The following is a 22,968-nucleotide window of genomic DNA, read 5'->3' as shown; positions in this document are numbered from 1 at the left end:
TTCAAATGTTCATGACTTTGCGTACAAAATAAAACGTAGGCTTGGGAACTACACAGTCAACCCTACAATTCCTGCCGTGAAGTTTGAAATGTGGTTATGAGGGTAGGAGAGGAGCTTGGTTTGTACCCAGCAGTGGGACGGTCTTGATCAGGGAGCTGATCTGCTCGCTGGGGCCCAGACCAAGGCACCTGCGGTGGGTAAAACGGCTGAAGCTGTGGACCCAGCGGAGCAACCACTTTGGGTTTGTCTTCGCCTCCCTGTGAAGCTCCTTCAGCAGCTTGGTCGCCACGGAGAAGTTGTTCTGTCCCAAGATTAAAAAAAATCACAAAACACTCCATTAAACGAACAGAGACATTCAAAACCAGCCAATCCGGATCGTCACCCGTTTCCTTTCCTCTACATCAAAGCGCCTCTTTTTTTCCCCTCATACACCCAGCCAATCGAAGACAAAGACACTGTGGTGATTGGCAGACCGTTAAGAGTCTGACTGACCTGTTTCCAGGCACTGTCTGCCATTCGTAGTTTCATACTGAATTTGCAGTTCCTCACGAGAGCCCTAAGCTCCTCTGCGCTCTCCTCTGTGTCGTCCACCTCCATACTGTTAGGAGGACTGGAGTTCAGCTTTTCACAAATCTTATCCAGGAAGAAACAGCTGCAACAGAGGAACAGTGTGAATGAAAAAACAAGCAGGATTAAGACGATTTAAATTGACTTTCTTTTGGTTTTTCACTTAATTTGCAATGTCCAAAAATCCGCAGTATGTAACAATTTAATTTTACCATCCTATGAGTGGTTACTTATCACAAGGTGACCTTACATGCTTCGGGGGAGGGGCACGCCTTAATGTCACTGTGCACCCCCAAGGGAATGCAACCAACTGACTGGGATTTGAACCGTGAAACCCAGATGTATAATGTTCCTTTGCAGTGTAAAACCGTGCCTTAACAAGGTGCACCACTTGAGGGCTCAAAACTTTGGGTTTTTTTTTGTTTTTTGAGGGTTAAAGATACAAGAGGTTGAGAGCATGGAAGATGTTTTAGTGTAACCTTCAGTCTCCAAAGAGGAATTTTAGCATGGCAACACTTTTGCATAAGAGGGGTTTTTTTGAGAAAGAGAAAGTCAATCTCACGTCTTACCGAGAGGTGACGATGTCATCCCAAACATTCATGGGGTCCATTTTGGCATCGGGGTAGCGACTGGTCCAAAGTCGGATCACATTCCTCAGGGAATTCACAGAAACTGACAGAGAGGGATAACACAGGCTTACAGAAACAGATTTTAAAACTTTGATGCAACATTATGTTTAGCAGAGAAGAGAATCTGACAGATGCAATAAGAAGAGAGAGAAAGGAGAGGAAAACAATGAAGAGCTTGAGAATCAATTAGCCTCTGAATGCACCATTGAGAATATTGGAATGGCAGTATTAGTTGTGATGGAGAAAAACAGAAGAGAAAAGGAACCTTCTCCTGTGATGTACTGGAGGAAGTCCTGGATCTCTGTCAGGGCCTGAACTGACTGGAGCACCGTCAGGCGACTACGGCTCAGCAGAGGGTCGATACTCGAATAGTTCTGCAACCGATTCAAAGCATAAAAAACAAAACAAAACAAAAAAAAACCTCACATGGGTCAGACTATACTATACTATACTTATATTTGCACATTTGTATAAATCAGTCAAAATGAATTTAAATGTATCTTTAAGCTTTAATGGAAGCAAATTATTTTAAGCTATAAAACTGAACTCAGCAGCTGATATTACACAACTTCAGCAAGGATTCCAGCCAGATGCAGAGGTTTTTATGATTACAGACACACACACACGCAACCTCTGCGTGAGTGCATAAAAGCTGTTTGTCAGAACTGGGGGAAACGATGATAGTAGAGGTATAAGTGATCGAAGTTTCCTGGTCTGTAGTGAACGCTGATGTCTGCATCATTCATTTTGCCACCTCACATGGGTTTTGTTCTCATTTCCAAACTGTAATTGAAGGTAACACTGACTGTTCATGTCCTCTTTAACACACACACACACACACACATATATATTTCGATGTATTAACATTTACACACACACACACACACACACTACTCCTTTACCACAGTTGCTCTGAGAGCTTGAATAAGCACAAATCTAAAGGAAAAACTGACATCTACAGAGTGGTTTTTCTTTTGTCTTATTGTGCTTATTGAAGACTCTGGGTATAATCTGGTTGGTGAAAAGTGTGCTTTTGAGAAGTGATTCAGAAGTAAACTGGAATGCGATGTACAGTGTGCACAACATACTGCTGTCGCTAAAAGAAGTGTTGTACGATACCTCAACTAAAACATATTTGCTGCGTTCGGACTAACAGAACAGCAGCTGTGTGCCAAAACCACAGTGAAAAATGGCCAACAGCTGCAGTGTTTGGAGCGTGAACAGGGCGTGAGCATTACGGTCACTGACCTGCATGAAGACCTGCATGCAGTTGTTGGCGTAGTATTTGGCGCGGTCGTAGTCCTCCTGCAGGATGTACAACAGGCTCAGCTCCTGGCTGTAGTGCGTCTCCATGACGATCTTCCGCTGCTCCACCTTCATGGCGGAGTCGACGAAGGTCAGGAGAGCCTGATCCCTTTGACCCTGCTGCAGCTGCTTCATCATGCTGCGCATCATGTACTGCAGATAGGTCTCCTGATAGACAGACAGAGAGAGAGAGAGACAGAGAGAGAGAGAGAGAGACAGAGAGAGAGAGAGAGAGACAGACACAGAGAGAGAGAGAGCGACAGAGAGAGAGACAGACAGAGAGAGAGAAAGGGAGGGGAGAGAGAGACAGAGAGAGAGAGAGAGAGAGAGAGAGAGAGAGAGAGAGAGAGAGAGAGAGAGAGAGACAGAGAGAGAGAGAGAGAGAGACAGACACAGAGAGAGAGAGAGCGACAGAGAGAGAGACAGACAGAGAGAGAGAAAGGGAGGGAGAGAGAAACAGAGAGAGAGAGAGAGAGAGAGACAGAGACAGAGAGAGAGAGAGAGAGAGAGAGAGACAGAGAGAGAGAGAGAGAGAGAGAGAGAGAGAGAGAGAGAGAGAGAGAGGATTACACACAACGCAGCCCATAAGGTGTTGATGAAGGAACTGTGCATTTTAGAGTTGTTTTACAGGCGTCTCTGTTTGGCATTCATCTTTTAAGACAGATAACAATGTTTTGTCCATTGATATTTCATTAAAAGAGTTTATTACTCTTTTAATTCCTCTACTCTGGTGTGAGTTGAAAGCGGTCAGCAGACAGAGTACCTGATAAAAAGGTTCACTCCACATCTTGTTCAGGTCGATGGGGGTGTTTTCGTCAATGTTGACCGTAGCACAGTACTGAAGAGACTTCCACTCAGTCAAATGACCGTAAGCATCAAGAGCTGCGATTTCCCAGAAGTCCTTCTCCGTATCAGTGGGTTCCCCATCCTCCCACCCTTCCTTGTTCAAAGCCTGATAACAGTGCCCATGGATAAAGCATTTCCCTCACTTTGTGTCAATACAATTTGCTTTCACTGATATTTTACATAATTTACATAAAGGGAAAAAAAGATCTGTGCTTTAATTCAATACAACTCATATTCCCTATTTAAATATACTCTCAGAAAAACTTCAAAACATAACTTTTAACATTACAACAAAATTACAACAGTAATCACACCAATAAATGAGCAAATGACACAAGAATATCCAACTGTTGGATCAGTGTTTTGTTTTTGTTTTTTCCCCCCATGGTCTTGGACACATTACCTGGTTATAGAGTTTCACTGCCTCGGCATAGTCACTCTTGGCCTCTGCCTGGAGGGCCATGGAGGTAATGGCCTTCGTGCCGATCTTCCCCCCAAAGATCCCCCTCACGACATCATAGTCTCCAAGAGACCTGTACAACCTGAGTCAGCCGAGAGAGAGAGAGAGAGAGAGAGAGAGAGAGAGAGAAATGAATAGACTTTTAATATTGTGCTGTTCTAATTCATAAAGTTTAATGCGTGGTGCTTGAATTGTGGGTGGAAAATGAGTCATTGGTGCCCGAGGTTTTCATCTGCATGCCATTAATGAAATGGATACAATTAAACCAAATCTTAATACCAGGGCTTCTACATGAAGACTGAACAGGGAGAGCAGGCAAATAAACGAGAGAATATTCATTAGCAGCGACCGGAACTGCAGGAAAGAACACGGCGAGAGGAAAAACGAGGAGAAAAAGAAAGAAAGAAAAAAAAAAAAGGGAGGAAAGAAAAACTGAGAGGTGAAGAGATGTTTATGTAGGCGGCCAAACTCTACTTGGCTAGGTGGATCCATCTCTCGGTGTCGGGCGGAAGCTCCCTGCGGCCGCGGGCCCTTTTGGACGGAGGCTCTCCCGGTGTATCGGTAGAGTGCAGAAGGTTCTGCTCCAAGAGCAGGATGCCCATGGGCTGTTGCAGGCTTGCCAGGCAGCTGGCACTCACGTTGGCAGGATGCACGCCCAGCAGGGCCATATGCTGGTAACTCATATCCTGGAGAGGGAGAGAAAGAGAGAGAGAGAGAAAAATAAAAAAAAAAGAAACCGCTTATCCAGTCACTCTTACAGAGTGTCACAAATGTCACACTTTGATAATGAAATACTGAAGAGGATCAAAAGGGCAAACATCTGTGTCAATTCCCACTGCTGGGAGATTATCTGTAATGGTAACCAAAAAAAAAAAAAAAAAACCCAACTAAAAGAAAAAAAAAAAAAAAAAAAAGACCAGAAAAAAATGATGAAAGCTGATACAGCTGGGTATGAGCCATAAAATCGCTGGCCACTTAAACAAATACAGGGATTTAAGTCTGGAACCACACAGTGCTGTCTTTGTCCTTGTGGTAAATGATGACATCAGTAACTTACAAACGCCAGCTTGTGTCTTTCTCAAGAAAAAGCAAAAAAAAAAAAAAACTGCAATAATTTCCGACCTTCTCAGATTATCATAACTTTGACTTGGCTCCGGACCAGACCAGGAGCTCTGTTCTGACCTGCACGCATGCGATGAAGGGAGGAAAGTAGGCTGTACTCCTGCTGAGGAAGGTGTTAATGTCCTGCAGCAGCTCCTCATGGATCCTCTTCTTCTCCCCTGCCGGCTTGGACTTCTCCATCTCCACCAGCAGGCCCGCGAACAGGGAGCTGAACAGCTGTTTGGCCAGCGTGGCGTCCCTCTGTGTGGAATACAGCAGAATTCCCAAATCAGAATCGGAACGTGTAACTTCGACTAGAATCATTCTGTAATCATGAGGACAGGCTAGGAATGACTGTGTGAAAGCAGAAAGAACTGGGAAAAGAACTAGCTGGAGCGGCTAGCGGTAGGAACACAAGATAAGCATGTGAAAGTAAAGAGACCCGAGTCAGAATGTTTTCACGGTGCAATCCGTTATAGTACAGAAACTCCTTTTTTTTTTTTTAAATCACAGGAATCAGAGTTTGGTTTGGTGAAATGTGTGCAAATGGGCTGGTGGCGGAGCTGTAACCTGGGCGAGGGCTTGCAGCGGAGCGATGAGACTACTATGCTGGATCTGGATGTCCGGCAGATCTCCGACTCTGTAGCTGCGGTACAGGGTCACCTGAGCGTCCCGACGCAGCTTCTGATCCGCCCTCTTTACCTAGGTCACGCGTGGAGGAGGAGCTGTGTTAAAAAAACTGTCCCCACTGTGACCAATACTGAACAAAATGTCCGTCCACCAGTGACAGACGGTTTACCTTCTCCTGTCTCTGCGCTAAGATTTCCCGCTTGGCAAACTTCAAATTTTCCTTCTCCTTGTCCTTAAGGAACCGCCTCCTCAGCCGTAGGATGTCGGCTCGTCTCTCTCGCTCAGCTGTTTGAACGCAACGTGTTCTCGTTAATGTAGACTTGACTCTGATTGGTGGATTTGAGTAGGAAATCTCCTTTCACCATTGGCTTACCAATACTTCTGCTGTCTGTCTCGTCTGTGGGGGCACCGAGTCGTTTTGACCCAAAACCTGTGCCAACAGCCCTCCAGGCCACTTGGGGGCGCTCTGATTTCTTTCCAAACGCCATCAGTGAAGACAGGGACTCGGAGGAAAGAGAATATTCGGCTAGTGTGTCAACGCTACCACCGGTCAACCAATTATAGGACGTACGCCGACCTGGTGGAAAAAAAAAAGGGATAAAACAAACAAATGTCTATGCATATGTGACATCAAACAATAGGATAACTGCATGTGTGTGAATGTGCGTTTGTGTAACGCAGATTACCTGAGCCTGGAGCCTGAGTCTGGGTGAACTCCAGTGAGGCTTGCGTTGCCCGGATTTGACCCCTCATTGACCCCGGTGGCGTGCCCGCGCTGTCCTGTGCCTGAGTGGCACCGGGTCCCTGAGTGGCCTGGGTCTCCATAAACATGGGCGTGAGGACTGTGCTCCGCAGACGCCAGTTAGAGTCAATCATGTAGTCCTGAGATCACACAGTGAGAGAACGGAGAAAAACGCCATGAGAGATGAGCAGCATTAACTCTTAACCATCTTTAAGTCTATATTTGTGTTTCAATGCACTGCTTGCCCAGGAACACTATCGTTCTGCAATAACAATTCTGTAATAAAGATCAAATTCCCCCTCAAAAAAAAAAAAAAAAAAAAATTCATTTGTTCTAAACGGATCAGTTTGGTTCATTTGGAGAAGAAAATGGTGTCATTTTGGAGGTAGGCTCAGAATGGGAACCAGCGGACGGTGAAAACAGACAGACCTGGAACTTGCACTCAGACAGCGGGTATTCAAACAGGTTACGCGTGTAGTCAGGGCTCTGGCTGGTCAACTCCAGCAGGAGGTCTGTAGCCAAGCTGAGGAATCGGTCTTCGATACGAGACGAATACAACGAACGCAAAACCACCAGCATGCGCTCCAGCGTGCTGCGGGGCAAGCGTCTCTCGTGACTCCAGAAGTTACGCACGTATAGTCTAAGGAAACATCACATTACAGACAGAGCACTAAGAATGACTGCTAATACAGGGAATTCAAACACTCAGACGCAAACATAATACAGAATGTCAGAGAAGGAGGTGCTCAAAACATGTCGATGTTGTTTGAGAAGTTAAAGAACCATTAAAGACTACAGTCCAATAAGTAGATGTAAACACAGACTGCAGAACAAATTCTAGAAGTCTGCCCACAGACAAAAGCTGTTCTAGAATGTACAGTTCTAGACTCTCCATTCTACTGGAGGAAGCCATGAAGAGCACGGATTTCACTTTAACATGCTTAGTCTTTCTTAACATTGAGACAATGAAGCATTGAGATATTACAATCAAGATTTTTCTGGCACCCTGAGAGTCCTGGATACTGAAAACCCTTACTGATTATTTTCAGTACTCACTGTAGTCCCTGGTTTTCGTCTGTCAGGCCCTGAAGCAGGGTTTCCTTTGCCATGCTGAGAACCTCCATTGATGTGTTGTCCTCTTTACTCTCAACATCACTGTGAAGAAACCAGCCTCAACCCGTCAGCCATTCACAAACACATCTCTAACGCTCAAACACAACCCTCAAACTGTACTGAGCTGTACAGAGTTTAAAACAAAAACAGGTATAAGAGCAGGGCCTGAAAGAAATTTACTGACAAATTGCTTAAAGAGTACAACTGAGATAAAAAGCAAAAAAAAGGAACGGATGTGACAAAACCAGGCTGATGAATGTAACAAAAGTAGAAAGAAAGTGAAAGACAGAGCAGGTTTAGAGAGGAAGAAAAGAAGAGCTGAGTGTGTGAGAGAGAGAGAGAGAGAAAGAGGCTGACAGAAATATACCTGTAGTTGTCTTGGATCCACATAAGGATATCATACATCCGCTCCCTGCAGGCGGGGGAGGGGTGAGAGATGAAGGCGCATACGGCACCCAGGATCTCCCTCAGCTCCTCGGGCTTCAGAGAGGCCAGGATCTTATGTACGATGTCCAGACACGCGCGCTGCCTCGCCTCGTCTCTGAGGGAGAGAGGGAAAAGACCAGATAAAGGAGGAGCACAATCATGGGGTGCCGTCCACCGCACGACTGTACTGGTCAACACTGATGATTTCACCATCCGGAGACATATTATAAATACGAACGATAGAGAAAAAAAAAACATGTAGCTGAGTATTTGTTGTCAAATGACAGTTCTGAATTCTTTGGTTGCCATGGGGACGTCGTACCGGTGCGCCATGATCTGGGTGAGGTTTTTGGTCTTGAGGTGCATGTAAACGTCAGGTAAGGCTTCGGCGCGACTGTGAACACACTCCAGGCAAAGTGTCATGAAGACCCCGTGGAGCTTGGGCATCAGGTAAAACACCTGATTCACAAACCTGACACAAAAGGTTACCAGTTACAAACGTGTATCTCACTCACTTTTCATAACCCTTCACTTCTACACTCTCTCAAAGCTGCCCTTTGAAATGTAAAAACAGATTAAATACACATATTCATGTAAGAATATTTTTGAGTTATTACAACTCGGTCAATGTGCTTGTAACATAGATCTGCTAAATTGTTCTCTCAAGCACAGAAATAAGCAGGGACAGATTGTAGTTCAGCAACTGAAAATCCCTTTGGATTTCTGACTCGTGACAAATTCCAGACCGTGGAGAAACTGTGCATTTTAAAAATAAAACTGATGTTAAAACAAAGGTCAGAAAAGGAAAGCGTCCTCACTGATCTACGAGGGGAGGAAAGTGCTTAGCCACTTTGTTCAGGCAGATGACAAATTTATCGTCCATGTTCTTGTTCTTCAGTTCGTTCAGTTTTTTAACGGTCAGGTTGAATAAAGGTTCCTCATTTTGCTGAGCAGAAACAATAAAAGGAATAAATAAAGAAATAATATATCAACTCCTGATTCACACTCACCGAAGACTATCTCTGAAAAGAGCTATATTTGATGATATGATTTTTAAAATTACAGATTTTTATAAAACTTAAATTAAACAACTAACACCTGTGGAGCACAGAAAACATGCAGTCAAATAACTGGAGGGTAAGTGCGGTTCTCTAATAAAAAAATCCAGAAATGGCTATTCACACTGTGGAATGTGTCAGGGATGTAGAGTATACATACGTCGGTTTTCTCAGTCATATAGTTCAGTGTGAGGCCTATGATCTCAGCTGCAGCAGAATAAACCTCCTTATATCTGACAAAGGACAGGTTATTGGCCAGCGACTGAAAATACCTGAAAATAAAACAAGTAAAATGTAAAACCGTGTATGTAAAACAAGACACAGGCGGTAAATCGTGGTACAGACGCGACATCATTCGTGACATTTTTACATCATGACAAATCAAAATGAAAAGGGCCTGATTTACTTCAGTGATTGAGTTTGACATTCATTCATTGATTTATAGTAATAAACGTCTATTTGACACCAGTTATATGTAGCAACCTTGACTTCACATGCACTACAATTTCACCACATATGCACTACAATTTCACCACATATTTGACTCTCTGATAACTGTGTGTGTGTGTGAGCTTTGGGAACTGTGTGTTTACCTGTTGTGGTCAATGCCGCAGTCTGGGTCATATGGAGGGAGATTATTGGCCAGAACAATCCCCATCAGCTGGAGGCCGACAGAATTATCCTTACTGCTGGGGTCTGTGCCGGCGAAGCGCTCGTATATCAGACTGCCAACCACAGAATGGAAATACTTATAAATATAAATATAAATACTTATGAGAACACTAATATTTCAAAAGACAATATTCACAATATATTCAATATTCGCGGAAAGTTTAACATAACAGCAGAGCATCCACGAACAGTAGCGACGACTATAAGATTACGGTCAGCTGTAGCCATGATAACAGGTGTTTACTGACCTGTAAGGCACGTGGAGGCAGTCTTTCCAGCATTCCACTACAGTGCGGATGATCTCCAGGTTGTGTCTGAACACGGGCCTTTTACTGTGGAAGCAGTTCTTCATCAGAAACTCCAACAGTCGATTGGCCAGGATTTCATCCCTGGTGTTACCCTGAGAGGGGAGATGTTACAGAGAGAGAGAAAGAGGGGGGGGGGGGGGATCTTGATTATTTTATGGCAATATAAAGTCTCTCTGACAGCTAATGAATTATGGAGCATATTCAGAGAGGGCATACGACCTGATATCACATCATCACAGGTGACTGTTCAAGAAAAACGCCAAATCAAAAAACAAAACCTATACTGCATTAAAGCAAAGTGCTAAACACACAACACGGCAAAGACCGTTATTCACGAGAGCTCACGGCATTCATGACGAACATTCAGCCTTGCGTAGAAGTTAAGAGCCGAATGGGAGAACTAGAGACCGACCTTGGGTGTGGCCAAGCTGGTCCAGGAGAGAACAGTCACCACGATATCTACCACCATGAAGTGGATTCCCTCTCTGCCGTTATTCCCTGAGACCACCAGCTGCAGCATGGGCCCCAACCAGTGCCTGGCATAGGGACGAAACACCTGCAAAACACGGATCCATGGTCACAGTGGAGGGAATACAGTCGCACAGGATGGGTAGAATACAGCTGAACTGCTACCTGGATAGACATGACTTAAACTGAACAGATGGGTGGATGAGCTGGAGGGATGGATGGATTGTTTGATGGATCGTTTGATGGACTGATGGATGGATGATACAGAGTGTACGGTTGGATGGATGGATTGATCAGTGGATAAATAAATGGACAGATGAAATATAGTACATGATTACATGGATGGATGGATGGCTGTATTAATGAATGGCTGATGTATAGCACATGACTGGACAGACAGATGAATGGATGACATTGAGTATATGGTTAAATGGATGGATGGATGAATGGATAGATGGATGGATGGACGGATGACTGATACAGTAGAAGGGCAGATGGATCTGTTGACACACTGTGGAGAGACCCACCTCCTCAGCATTGATGATGAGTTTGGCGATGAAGAGTCGGACGTTCAGAGCTGTGGATGGATTAGCAAGTTTCCCATGCAGAAACTTCATCCAGGGAGGAAGCTCGCTGGGAACAACATCCTACAGAACCCACACGCACGCACGCACAAACACAAACTCACATATACTATAAAATACACAAAACCGGTGTGAATACGATGGCTTTTAAACCTGCCCTGAAGGGTGCTCTTTCCCACCTTCTCGACTTTAGGTGTGATGTTGTTTCTCTGCATGTGATTCAGGAGAGCAGTCATAGTGGCCATACACTCATGTTGGTTGAGTTCATCCATGTCCAACTCTATGGTCTCATCCTGAGACACCACTTCAGCACGCTCCTGTGGTCACACAGAGACACGTTTACACCACATACGCACACACACACACACACACAAATACACACACACACCTGCATGCACGCATATGCGTACACACACACACTCACACAATCAACTTCCTCCCACTCCTCTACATATGTACAGAAGAACTGTCACACTGTTTACAACGCACCCTGGATCTGCTGGGTCTGCTGTAGCCTGCGGGATTCTGGGAGTTGTAGGAGAAGCTCTGGACTCCAGTAGAGAAATCAAACTGACTCATCTCCTCACTGAGGCTGCTGTCTGCCATGTAAGACTGGGAGGATAGGTAGACCGGCACATCTGGAAGGTTGGGAAGAGAGAAGAAAAAAATGGAAAACACAGGTATACAAATCAACACAGGATGTAAAACTGAACATCTCTGAACAGCCCAGAAATGTTTTCAGTACCAGTTATCCCAACTAATAGGACATTTAATAAATATAGTACTTTATATCTGCCTATACCAGGGCTGCCTGAAATAAACACTTAGCTCACAGTTGTCATATCTCTTAAAAAACATCTTACCTCCATTTTCTCCACTAACTTCCTTCCTGATCATGACATACTTCTTCTTCCTCTCAATAGGCACCTGCCACAAAACACACACACACACACACACACACACATATACACACAATCATACTGCATGACTGAAACTATTTTTTATGTAAAGAGTAAGTAACAGTGAATCCATTATAACAAACCTAACACAAGTTTCTCTAAGAATAACACTTACATCAATCTCAATGGGGAAATTATAGGTCCTCTGGGTGTCAATGATGTTGTCAAATATGAACTGATTCTGAGGAAAAGTACAAAAAATACAAAAAGCAGTGACAAAATAATACACGTGTATATAGGGAGTCATATACTGCTGTGTTCTCAAGGGACCATGACACTGTTTTGCAGTAAATCAATAGATATATTTAAAAAAAAAAAAAAAGGATATCCCTCATCCATGTAATCCAAGCAGAACAAAAACACATAAAAACAGAGCAAATACTGCAAAACGTTTCACCAGGGTGCTACTTAAAGGCTAGCTCCCCCCCCAAGGAAACTCTGAAACAGATGTGCTTTCTAGTCTTCTGTCAGATACCAGAGAAGGCCCCCCATTCACCTTCTCTGGTTTCTCCGTGAAGAGGAAACCCTGGTAGAACTTGGTCTCGTTGAAGCTGCAGCTGATGACAGCGATGGCGCAGTTGTAGGCAGAGCAGTGGTACTGTCTCCTCAGCTCCAAAAGAACTGTCTCTCCCTGCATGTTCTCCGTGAAAGCTTCAAAAGACGACCTGCCAAACATCACAATCGTCTTCAGAAACAGCCGTGAAGAAGAGTAAAAAAAAACCCCAAAAAACTCCACCATCACAATTATACAATTTATACAGTGATACAATTACACAATCATTCAACTCAATTATATTTCACAGATTCCCTATAGAACAGGTTTCACACTAATAAGGATGCAAGTGAGAGAAAACACTGAAGAACATCTAGAAAAATCTACGAGAACTGAGATGCACTTGAGATGAATCCCCACGGACAGTGGCTCTAATAGCTCTTACTTGAGGAGGTTTTTGGACAGTTCGTTTCCCTCGGCAGGTCCTGGATGACAAAAGGCTTTATTGATGGCTGACTCCTTGGAATACACCTCCTCTTTAGGGAGGCGAGAGTACAGCAGCTCCAGCAGCTTATAGCAGCCGTTCTTCATCATTAACTGCTTCTCAAACACACCCTCGTTCATCTGGAGGAGGAGAGGAAACGGGAGAAGACAAACTGGGTGCTCATGAGATTCAGACCACCGTGTTAGCAGACAAAAGCTTTTCATCAAAAGCCGCAGATGGACGGTTCTCTCCATCAAAGGAGTGGCAACATTTTAAAAGACAACGGGGTGCACTTACTAATAGTTACTGTTTTGTCTGAGCAGCCAAATACACCGAATGTATTCAGATTCGGATTCAGATGTAGTATGTGCTCACAGAATATACAAACTGTATTTGTGTAAACAGGAAAACCTCATTAAACAATGATTAAGATTTCAAGCATAGCAGAATGGTCTCTAAACTCGTCATCAGAGGTCATTAAAAATGAATTATATGGCGGCTATAGATGGATAGCTTCTTATTGGTCGTTTTAGACAAACCTTGGTGAAGCGAGCTTGCAGACTGGTCATGATGTCGGCGATGTTGGTGATGAAGAACTGTGACAAGGCGTTAGAGGAACAGTGAGAGGCCAATGGGAGCAGGACTCGGTCCATCAGGGCCATCATCATGGAATTTATCGGAACATCTCCGGCACGGAACGTCTGATACACAGTACAGAGCAGGAGAACCTGCCTCTCACAGTTGGACCTACACACACACACACACAAAGTATCTTAAACCACTGAGTGAAAATCCTCAAAACAGACCAAACGCAAAAGAGACAAACGAAAACTAATTGATAGATATTCCAAATTAAAAAAGAAGCACGTAATCTGAAATCTTGGACCGTAGCTCTTTTACTGATTCACACACACACACACACACACACACACACACACACTCTCACACACTCTCACACACACGCACACACAGAGATCCTCACTATGTCTTGGGAGGGTTTCTCTCACTCACAGTCTGGCGATTCTCTGAAAGCAGGTCTGGAAAAGATCCTCCATGATATGCCTCTTGTCTCGACACAGAACTCCCGCCATCAGCTTCAACAGCAAAGGACTCTGGGATAGCTCCAGGGCATCTAGAAACTAAGAGGATGACAAGATCTCATTGTCCATCTTTAATCTGTGCTTCAAATTCAAAGAAGAAAAAACTTTACAAAACAGCCGTATCTGCAATTAGGAGACGTTTCAGGCCTTTGTTATACGCCATGAAATTCTCCCCTTTAGAGTGTCAATGTAACAACAATTTTACAATTTTCTTAAATTTGCCACCGAATAACTCACTGATAGCATCTTTAACGGCATTCAGAAATAGACACACTGCCTGTTTATGCTCTAATGGGACTACTCAAAGATCCTCTGAGATCAACTCCAGTTTATACAAGACCATCTTCTTTGGCCTGCTACATCTCCATTACCTTACGGACACAGTCCATGTAGTTGTTGCGCTGGAGTGAACCGTGGGGGAATTCGTCTGACTGCATGGGGAAGTGGGAGACCACCAGTGACTCCAGTGCCCTCTGCAGGTCTTCCAGCTGCTCAGCGGGCAGGGCGGTGAAGAACGGCAGCACGATGAGAGCTTGACTCTACGATGAGAGAATACAGTCAGGAAAACACGTTTTATGAACCGCACATCGGTAACTCTACGATGAGAGAATACAGTCAGGAAAACACGTTTTATGGACCGCACACCGGTAACTCTACGATGAGAGAATACAGTCAGGAAAACACGTTTTAAGAACTGCACACCGGGAGCGCACGGAGAGCCAGTGAGACACACTGAATGAGTCAAACACAAATCTATACATGATACATTTCAGCACCGGCTCACGTTTGCACTTCTGGATGTTGCTGTTGTTGTTGTTTACCTTCAGGTTTAAGGGGAGTGCTGTGTCAGTGATGAGCGTGGTGAAGGTGTTAAACACACCCCGGAAAGCTGGATGAGTGGTATTGGAGCAGACAGAAGAGTCAATCTGTGGACAAAACAGCAGAGAGTCAAAATTTAAACTTCTAGGAAACTTCCAGAAACAAAGAAACAGTCCACACCTGATGCACGTCCTCTAAAAAGGACAAAAGGTTCTTAAACAAAAGTGATGAGATACTTCATTCATTTAATATATGTTAATTCAGTCTATATGAATTAAAAGACAGGAAATTATGGATATAAATGAATTATATGGACATATGATTATAACTGGATATGAATATGGACATATTTTTTTGCATCGGTCTACTTTTTTGACCTTTTATCTATATTTGTATACATTCATTATATATATTACATCCATATTACACATTTATTCATTATATACATTGCATATATATATATATATATATACACACACATCACACACTGTGACCAGTTTTAACTCTGTTTTAATGGAGGGTGTGTCATGTGCCTCTGTTACCTGTAACACTTTGGACAGTAGTGTGAGGGTGGACGTTTTGCTCTCAGGAGTGGAGGAGGACCTTCCCCACCAGGGCCTCAGGGAGTCCCACCTCTGCAGAACCTGTTCGGCCAATCGCGCGCCCTGGCTCTTCCTCACGGAGCGCTCGCGGAAGCTGTGGTCCAGCATGCCGTTAAGCAGGATGCTGACCTGTGAGAAATCGACCAGTCACGTTCCACCGCAATACAGCACGTTCTCTCCATCAGCACCACAAATAAACTGATTCTTTTTTTTTCACCCTCATTGCAAAATCTCCTCACAATCTTTCATTATGTCTGACAGGAGACTAGTGACTAGAACTGTATGATAAAGGGTTATAAAAAAACATTTTCCAAATATGGAAACAGAAAGGACCCTCTATTGATTAAAAAAATGAACTAACATTTCACGTACACACAGTTTTCCTTCTCGTGTTCTAGATTTGATGCAGCTGGCCCTGCGGTCAGGGGTGGACACAGTAAAAGTAGAAGAACTGCTACTACAAAAAAAAAGTACTCTAAGAAGAGTTATAGCATCCCTCCCGAAAGATACTTAAGTGAGAGTAAAACAGTCACTCATTTACAATGTACAAAAACGGCTGGCAGTTTGACTCCACTTAGGAGTAACTTATTTTTAGTAACAGTATTTCTACTTGTTCTTTTTCCACCCCTGCCTGCGGTGACAACCAGGCTTTTGTGTTATTTTAGAGACTGTCTTGGTGATGATTTTACCATGTTGGGGTTCTCAATGGCGGCGTCCAGGAGCAGTGGTACAGTCACGTCCAGAGAGCCCAGGAGTTCAGTGTTAACAGTGTTTTGGAAAAGGCTGTAAAAGTACTCTCCATGGGAAAACTTGATAAAATGTGGGTTCAGGCTTCCAGACAGAGGAACACACAAAGGGATGGTGTTCAGCAGTAGACCCACCATCTGTTCACTCTGTGGACAAGGAGTGAAGAAAAAACAGAGCGCGATCACAATGAGTCTTACTGATTACGAATCTTATGAGCTAAAGGTTTCTCTGAAACGACAGGAGGAACGCACCTGGACAACACTGTGTTCGTACTGAACACGACTCAACGCTGTGCACACTACTATGGGCAAGCAGTGAATACGATGCGCCCAAACTCTTCCCAGGCCAAAGACCAAACAATTTGTCTTCCCCCTGGTTCCCCCTGCTTGTCTCGCTATCAGAAGTTTAAGCTCTTACCTGTCCACCCAATGAGAATGCCAGCTGCAACAGGCCGTCCGCTAACTTCCTACTGCTGACATCCATGGAGGGGAGGGACTTCCTGTCTTCTCCAGGAGCAATGCCTCGGTAGACTGCCATGAGGACTCCAGAGCCGAGGTGGTGGCTGCTGAACCTGTCACTCTGTACAACGTTCAACATAAAATCAGAAACGTTATAACTGGGGACCCATGATGATATTGGCACAACATTGGTGTCAGCTGATAACTTAAGAGGTCAATTATTAGCATCAGCAGATATGAATATTTCTGCTGATGTGCCCGGCGGATAAGGAGACGCGTTAGCTATGCGGACGCAATGACACTAAATGTTTATTATGAGTGTCAGCAACAAGCTTCAACATGTGAGCTGTATGGAAGTATTTCAAAGTGTCTGAAACAGATAACAAAACTGCTCTGTGCACTAATTGCGAAGCACCAATAATGCGAAGATAATGTGAAGACGGGTAAAACCACATTCCTTTGACAATTTAATTAATTAATCTTCAGAGCCGTCATCCTGAACACCACAAAGACTTTCTAAAAAGCAGGCAAGTGAAAATGGCACCAGTCCTTCTTCAGTGAAATAAAAAAAAATATGTGTATATAGTATATCATTTTCGGCATCGTCAATTGGCCAAAATGAGTTTGAAAATATCGGCATATCAAATATCGGCAAAAAATCCAATATCGCGCACCCCTAGTTATAACTGGATCAGGTTATTTGTGATGTGAAACAAAAATAAAGAAACAAAGAAACAGGGCTAACCTGACTGTGTAGGATGGAGCTGAGAAGTCCTGCCTGGTGAAGCTGTCTGCAGGCAGACAGTAACAGTTCCAGTTTGGTATGACCACCGCGAGAGTCAGGATCATACAGGTTCACTGCACAAAGCTCCTCCACACTGCAGAGACACATGCAACAAGACATTAGGCACAGATAAAAGGACAGACACAGACACGCAAACACACAAACACAAACACATCAAAACATCAACACATCCACCCACAAACCAAGGCACACACACTCTCTATAATACATCAGACCACCTTTTACAACGAGTGCTGAGAAAATGGGATCTCGTCACCTCTGTGCTGAGATCCTCTCCCTGATGCTATTCTCCAGGTTTGTTCTGTATGGTGTCTGGACCAGGGCCTTGAGCAGCTCAACACACACCTTTGGCAGGTGTGAAACTACTTCCAGATCTGCCATGTTAAACCCAATAGACGGCGGCTCACAGATCGTCATAGCAACCAGCTCGAAGAAGGAGTTGTTGAAAAGGTCCTGCTCCAGCATCTGTAGAAATCAAATTCTTTTTTTGTAACATAGTTTTATTGCCCAACTTCAAAAACTTTAAGAAAAATAAAGCAGAATCAAAAGAAGAATTCAGAAGATTACGAATCATTTCCCAGCCGAAATGAAGGGAACGCAGACGATATTTTCCAGTTTGATCAACACCTTCTTCTCATTATTGTCATCTTACCTTCCAGAGGTCTTGCTGGCATTTCAACAGAACCATGGTGGAGAACTCCAGCAGTCGGACTGTGATAGTGCACTTGCTGTAGTTGTAGAGCTCTCTCTCGCGGGGGCTGAAGACAGACCCCCCTGTGACCCCCTCCTCCCTGAAACACCCCTCAGCTGCCTCTAGGTCCTGTCTGGCCAGTTCCCTCAGAAAGAAACACACAGCCGGCAAAAAACTAGACTTCTCACCGGAGCCTATTTAAAGGAGGGGAGAAAAAGAAGGTGATGTGGAGGAGAGAGAGAGAGACATGGAGAAGAGAGAGAGAGAGAATAGAAGGTAAATGTAAACAACGCAGATTATCATTACGACTTCAACGCATCAACACATTGCTTTATTCTCGTACAAGTAGAAAAAAACAACAATAGCAACAAGCAACACTGGTGAACTTCACAAGAATTGATCTTTAACGCAGAATAACACAATTCCCCCACATGATACTTACAAAGTTAATTGAGTTATAAACACTGATGAACATCTGGACCAGTGACTCTGAACTCCAGACCTGAGGGCCCCTTGTCCTGCACGACTTTGTTTTAACTCAGGACTGACACACCTGATTCCACTGATCAGTTAATCATCAAGCCCTTGATTAGCTCAACTAACTGTGAGACTGAAGAGTTAAAACAAAGACGTGCAGGACAGGGGGCCCTCGGGACTGGAGTTGAGACTCACTGATCTAGACAATCTATTCTAGAGTAAAGTTGAGTAAAGTTGTATATAATCAAAGACATGTGCCCAAATGATTCCTTTTTTCACTCTGGACTCACTCAGTATCTTCTGTGGTTGGATGAGCTTCAGGCTGGTGAAGGTGTTGTAGCAGTCCAGGGCAGCCAGCAGCAGGTCCATCCACTGCAGGGTGGCCCTCACACTGAACGGTGACTCCACCTCCCTCAGAGTGGGCTGGGCCAGCAAGCCTCCGCCCTCCAGCTGTGAGATCAGAAATCCGGGACCGCCTTTCTTAATCTGCTCCTCCAACCACACTGCAGGAGCAGCTTTACCTGAGGACACGTAAAAAAATGAAACAAACATTCTGAGAGGAACAGCAACACGCATACGAAAATCGGGAGCTAATTATCGCAAAAAGTGACATGAAATGTTTTTGTTTTATACGTATGTAAGATGTCAGAGTTTGGATGTTTTATATTGGTCTTACACAACATAATATACTATATATTACATTGTGTAACATAGAAAAAATGTCTAATACAATTTTATACCAGCCTTACACAAGTAACTTTACGAACAGAGAAACAGCACTGTGCTGAGACGTGGTTGGTTTTGTGAATGGGTTTTGTACTCTCTCACCAGGTAACAAAGGCACAAACTCATAGAAGAGCTCCATGCATTTGTGCCGACATTCCGTCTGTGGACGCCCACATTGCGCCAACAGCCACGTGACCACGTCGGAAAGACACACTGACTTATCAGGAGGAAAACCTCTACGAGAAATCAGAAATTCAGCGGGAGAAAACATAGGTTAACAAGAAATAAGACAATAACCTTTACTTCTGTGGGAAAGACACATTTATCACCGAAACAAAAGTTACACAGCAGAGACGACCCACCTGGGTGTGCGTCTCTTGGCAGACTGGTTGAGGGAATTAGCTTTGTGTTTGATTATTCTCTTCAGATGGTCCAGGGAACTGCAGCACTGTTGTATGGTTCCTGAAGTGGGAAAGGAGACAACAGTCAATGAGGGTGATGTGCTAACTATTAGCACACAGAGACAGAGACAGAATCACAGTTCATGACATTAACCAACAGGGATGCTATTGGTGGGTATGCGCTGTGGTCACTGATGTGCTAACAGTCTCTCAACATGAAAAGAAAAAAAGGTAAAGTCTATTTTGAGGACACCCAAACAACCTGACAAACAACAAAAATAGTAATGGTGCAGGGACAAACAGCCTAGCACTCCGCGGGAAACAGATAGTTCAGAGTGACGGAATGGCCTAAAAGGACAGGATGTTTGAGACCAAAAGATCAAATCTCATATTAAAGAGAGATGAAGGACAGGCTGGAATGGCGTATCAAAACACATCCAAACACGGACAGAGGACAGTCAGACATGACAAAATGAAACGGGACGCAGTGTCGGCCCAGTGAGAGCACGCTCAAATGAACTCACCCAACGATTTCTCATCAGAGTGAGCTAGAGCCAAACTCTCCATAAAAACCACCAGGACTTCAAAGACAAACTGCTCCACTAGAGAGTTCTCCTCCCTGAGAGAGAGAGAGAGACAGAGAGAGAGAGAGAGAGAGAGAGAGAGACATACAACTCAGCAACATCAAACCAACAGAGTACAGGCCTTTCAAACTGTTCAAAGACGTTCCCGCTGAATCTCCTGAGGCTGACCTGAAGTGTCTGTAGATACTGTTGAAAGCCAGTGCAGCTCCGAGCCTCTTGAACACGTTGGGGTGCAAGGCCAGGCTGTAGATGCGTTTGAAGAGAGACTTGATGTTCGCCGGGCTTTTCTCCTGTTGCTTGGGCGTGGTCTGTTTGATGGACCACTTCACAAACTCCTGGATGCAGCGGCCACTGAAGTCCCTCAACGTGCTGTCTAACGGATCCACAATGCCGTCCTGAGAGACGAACAAACACGTAAACACCACCAAAAGAACTCGACGTGCTGTTATCCAGCAATTACCGTGTTACCGTGGGAACGGTCAGAGCCAGAGAAGAAGGTCGGTTTGACATGATCATATTCATTTAAAACGCAAACAGGAAGCCTACACCCGCTGCTGCTTGTGGAAAACACGAGCGTGACCGGTCATCCCACCGTAAGACAGAGCAGTCTGAGGCATATCAACCAGGTCAGAGAACGAAAGTGATGCAGTTACCAGTATGGCCTCCAGCACAGCCACCGTGTCTTGGCTCTCAAACTTTTTGTTGTTGGTGAACCAGTGGATCAGCTGCATGACCAGAGGCTCAAAGAGCTGCCTTGTCACCTGTAACAGCCAATCAGGCACAAGTGTGTGTGTGTGTGTGTTTATTATTGGTTAAAACCATCACTGAATATTCAGCTTTAATACAGAAAGTGACTGGTTTCGTCAGATATTATTATAATGCACAAATGCCTCTCAAAAACTGATGAGCTCTAGCTGCAATTATATAAATACAGTGGCCATTTGTCGGTGTTTTTAATAAGACTACAGTATGGACATTACACTGCTATCACTACCTTATTATAAAGCTACACGTATAACAAAGTTCTGATCAGTAATACTGGTTCTGATCGGGTATACGGTGTTGTCGGACAGACCTGGTCGACGTCGCAGGCCAGGCGCAGGAGAACAGGAAAGATGCGTTTATGCAGGTTGTACATGGGAGGAGTGGACTTCTCCCCCTCCATCATCTGAGCTCCCTTCCCCACCATATACACCACCACGCTGTGGAGAAGTTCGCAGGCCGCTACCTACACACACACACACACACACACACACAACAGAGACGTTTTCATACACAAACCCACAACAGAGAAGTTTACATACACAAACCCACAACGGAGAAGTTTACATACACAAACACACAACAGAGAAGTGTAAACTGGAACCCTTCTATATTTTCATTCTAAAAAATACCAATAGTTCTACCACGCAGTCTACTGTTAATAGTATTCCAATACCTAATAAAAAGCTAATAATAACTTATTCGAATAATAAACTAATTTACAACACCTGGAAGCTATGGTTCTTTGCTTCTGTTTGAAGCTGTTTCAGTGAGTGGCTTCAAGTACAACTACAGGAATTTAGCTGTAAAGACTTCAAACCTTTAGCCAACACCCTTACCTTCTGTAACCTAGCCCATTTCTGTGGGGAAGATTTTGATGTGTGTGTAAAAATTTGGAGCAGTTTAGAGTCTTGAGGGGACTTACTTTGGTTTGCCTGTCGCTGGAGGAGAGGGCGAGTTCGGTGATGCGGGGCAGGAAGGAGTCCAGGTAGATGACGGGTTTCATGTCCATGAACGGCACGGCAAAACTCAGTCTCCTCTCGCTGTCCCAAGCCACCAGCCGCTTCATCATGTCCTCCGCAGAGGTGGCTGACACACACAGACACAGACAGTCACAGACACAGGCACACACACAGACACAGACACAGACACAGGCACACACACAGACACAGACACAGACACAGACACAGACACAGGCACAGACACAGACACAGACACAGACACAGGCACACACACAGACACAGACACAGACACAGGCACACACACAGACACAGACACAGACACAGACACAGACACAGGCACAGACACAGACACAGACACAGACACAGGCACACACACAGACACAGACACAGACACAGACACAGGCACAGACACAGACACAGACACAGACACAGGCACACACACACACACAGACACACACAGACACAGACACACACACAGACACAGACACACACACAGACACAGACACAGACACAGGCACAGACACAGACACAGGCACACACAGACACAGACACAGACACACACACAGACACACACACACACAGACACAGGCACACACACAGACACAGGCACACACACAGACACACACACAGACACAGACACAGACACACACACAGACACAGACACAGACAGTCACAGACACAGACACACACACAGACACAGACACAGACACAGACACACACACAGGCACACACACAGACACAGACACACACACAGGCACACACACAGACACAGGCACACGCACACAGACACGCACACAGACACACAGACACGCACACAGACACACAGACACGCACACAGACACAGACACGCACACAGACACGCACACAGACACAGACACACACACGCACACAGACATGCACACAGACACAGACACACACACGCACACAGACACAGACACACACACGCACACAGACACACACACGCACACAGACACAGACACACACACGCA

The 22,968-nt window shown here is 44.6% G+C and overlaps 1 protein-coding gene across 1 annotated transcript in view; it reads right to left on the bottom strand.

The window, feature by feature from the left end:
• prkdc (protein kinase, DNA-activated, catalytic subunit) overlaps window positions 1-22,968 on the bottom strand; it is a 40,013-nt gene that overhangs the window by 7,244 nt on the left and 9,801 nt on the right. The window contains exons 24-70 of the mRNA XM_030779643.1: window positions 21,943-22,106; window positions 21,331-21,483; window positions 20,909-21,016; window positions 20,424-20,650; window positions 20,196-20,290; window positions 19,633-19,732; window positions 19,373-19,506; window positions 18,835-19,065; window positions 18,029-18,261; window positions 17,633-17,841; window positions 17,300-17,449; window positions 16,531-16,678; window positions 16,056-16,259; window positions 15,307-15,495; window positions 14,767-14,871; window positions 14,317-14,484; window positions 13,857-13,984; window positions 13,385-13,592; window positions 12,807-12,985; window positions 12,365-12,533; window positions 11,984-12,049; window positions 11,773-11,836; window positions 11,399-11,547; window positions 11,089-11,226; window positions 10,853-10,972; window positions 10,270-10,413; window positions 9,798-9,949; window positions 9,471-9,602; window positions 9,038-9,149; window positions 8,638-8,765; window positions 8,142-8,291; window positions 7,761-7,934; window positions 7,337-7,435; window positions 6,710-6,920; window positions 6,225-6,420; window positions 5,912-6,115; window positions 5,708-5,823; window positions 5,479-5,610; window positions 4,990-5,169; window positions 4,282-4,493; window positions 3,751-3,889; window positions 3,265-3,453; window positions 2,445-2,669; window positions 1,462-1,570; window positions 1,137-1,239; window positions 493-652; window positions 127-301 (exon numbers count right to left, since the gene is read on the bottom strand). Of these exons, the coding sequence (XP_030635503.1) occupies window positions 127-301; window positions 493-652; window positions 1,137-1,239; window positions 1,462-1,570; window positions 2,445-2,669; window positions 3,265-3,453; window positions 3,751-3,889; window positions 4,282-4,493; window positions 4,990-5,169; window positions 5,479-5,610; window positions 5,708-5,823; window positions 5,912-6,115; window positions 6,225-6,420; window positions 6,710-6,920; window positions 7,337-7,435; window positions 7,761-7,934; window positions 8,142-8,291; window positions 8,638-8,765; window positions 9,038-9,149; window positions 9,471-9,602; window positions 9,798-9,949; window positions 10,270-10,413; window positions 10,853-10,972; window positions 11,089-11,226; window positions 11,399-11,547; window positions 11,773-11,836; window positions 11,984-12,049; window positions 12,365-12,533; window positions 12,807-12,985; window positions 13,385-13,592; window positions 13,857-13,984; window positions 14,317-14,484; window positions 14,767-14,871; window positions 15,307-15,495; window positions 16,056-16,259; window positions 16,531-16,678; window positions 17,300-17,449; window positions 17,633-17,841; window positions 18,029-18,261; window positions 18,835-19,065; window positions 19,373-19,506; window positions 19,633-19,732; window positions 20,196-20,290; window positions 20,424-20,650; window positions 20,909-21,016; window positions 21,331-21,483; window positions 21,943-22,106 (7,281 nt within the window). The remainder of the gene's footprint in view (window positions 1-126; window positions 302-492; window positions 653-1,136; window positions 1,240-1,461; window positions 1,571-2,444; window positions 2,670-3,264; window positions 3,454-3,750; window positions 3,890-4,281; window positions 4,494-4,989; window positions 5,170-5,478; window positions 5,611-5,707; window positions 5,824-5,911; window positions 6,116-6,224; window positions 6,421-6,709; window positions 6,921-7,336; window positions 7,436-7,760; window positions 7,935-8,141; window positions 8,292-8,637; window positions 8,766-9,037; window positions 9,150-9,470; window positions 9,603-9,797; window positions 9,950-10,269; window positions 10,414-10,852; window positions 10,973-11,088; window positions 11,227-11,398; window positions 11,548-11,772; window positions 11,837-11,983; window positions 12,050-12,364; window positions 12,534-12,806; window positions 12,986-13,384; window positions 13,593-13,856; window positions 13,985-14,316; window positions 14,485-14,766; window positions 14,872-15,306; window positions 15,496-16,055; window positions 16,260-16,530; window positions 16,679-17,299; window positions 17,450-17,632; window positions 17,842-18,028; window positions 18,262-18,834; window positions 19,066-19,372; window positions 19,507-19,632; window positions 19,733-20,195; window positions 20,291-20,423; window positions 20,651-20,908; window positions 21,017-21,330; window positions 21,484-21,942; window positions 22,107-22,968) is intronic.

Source organism: Chanos chanos, chromosome 7 (assembly GCF_902362185.1).
Source record: "Chanos chanos chromosome 7, fChaCha1.1, whole genome shotgun sequence".
Classification (NCBI taxonomy): domain Eukaryota; kingdom Metazoa; phylum Chordata; class Actinopteri; order Gonorynchiformes; family Chanidae; genus Chanos; species Chanos chanos.
Note: the sequence above shows the minus strand (reverse complement) of the source record. Positions and strands in the feature narration are given on the sequence as shown.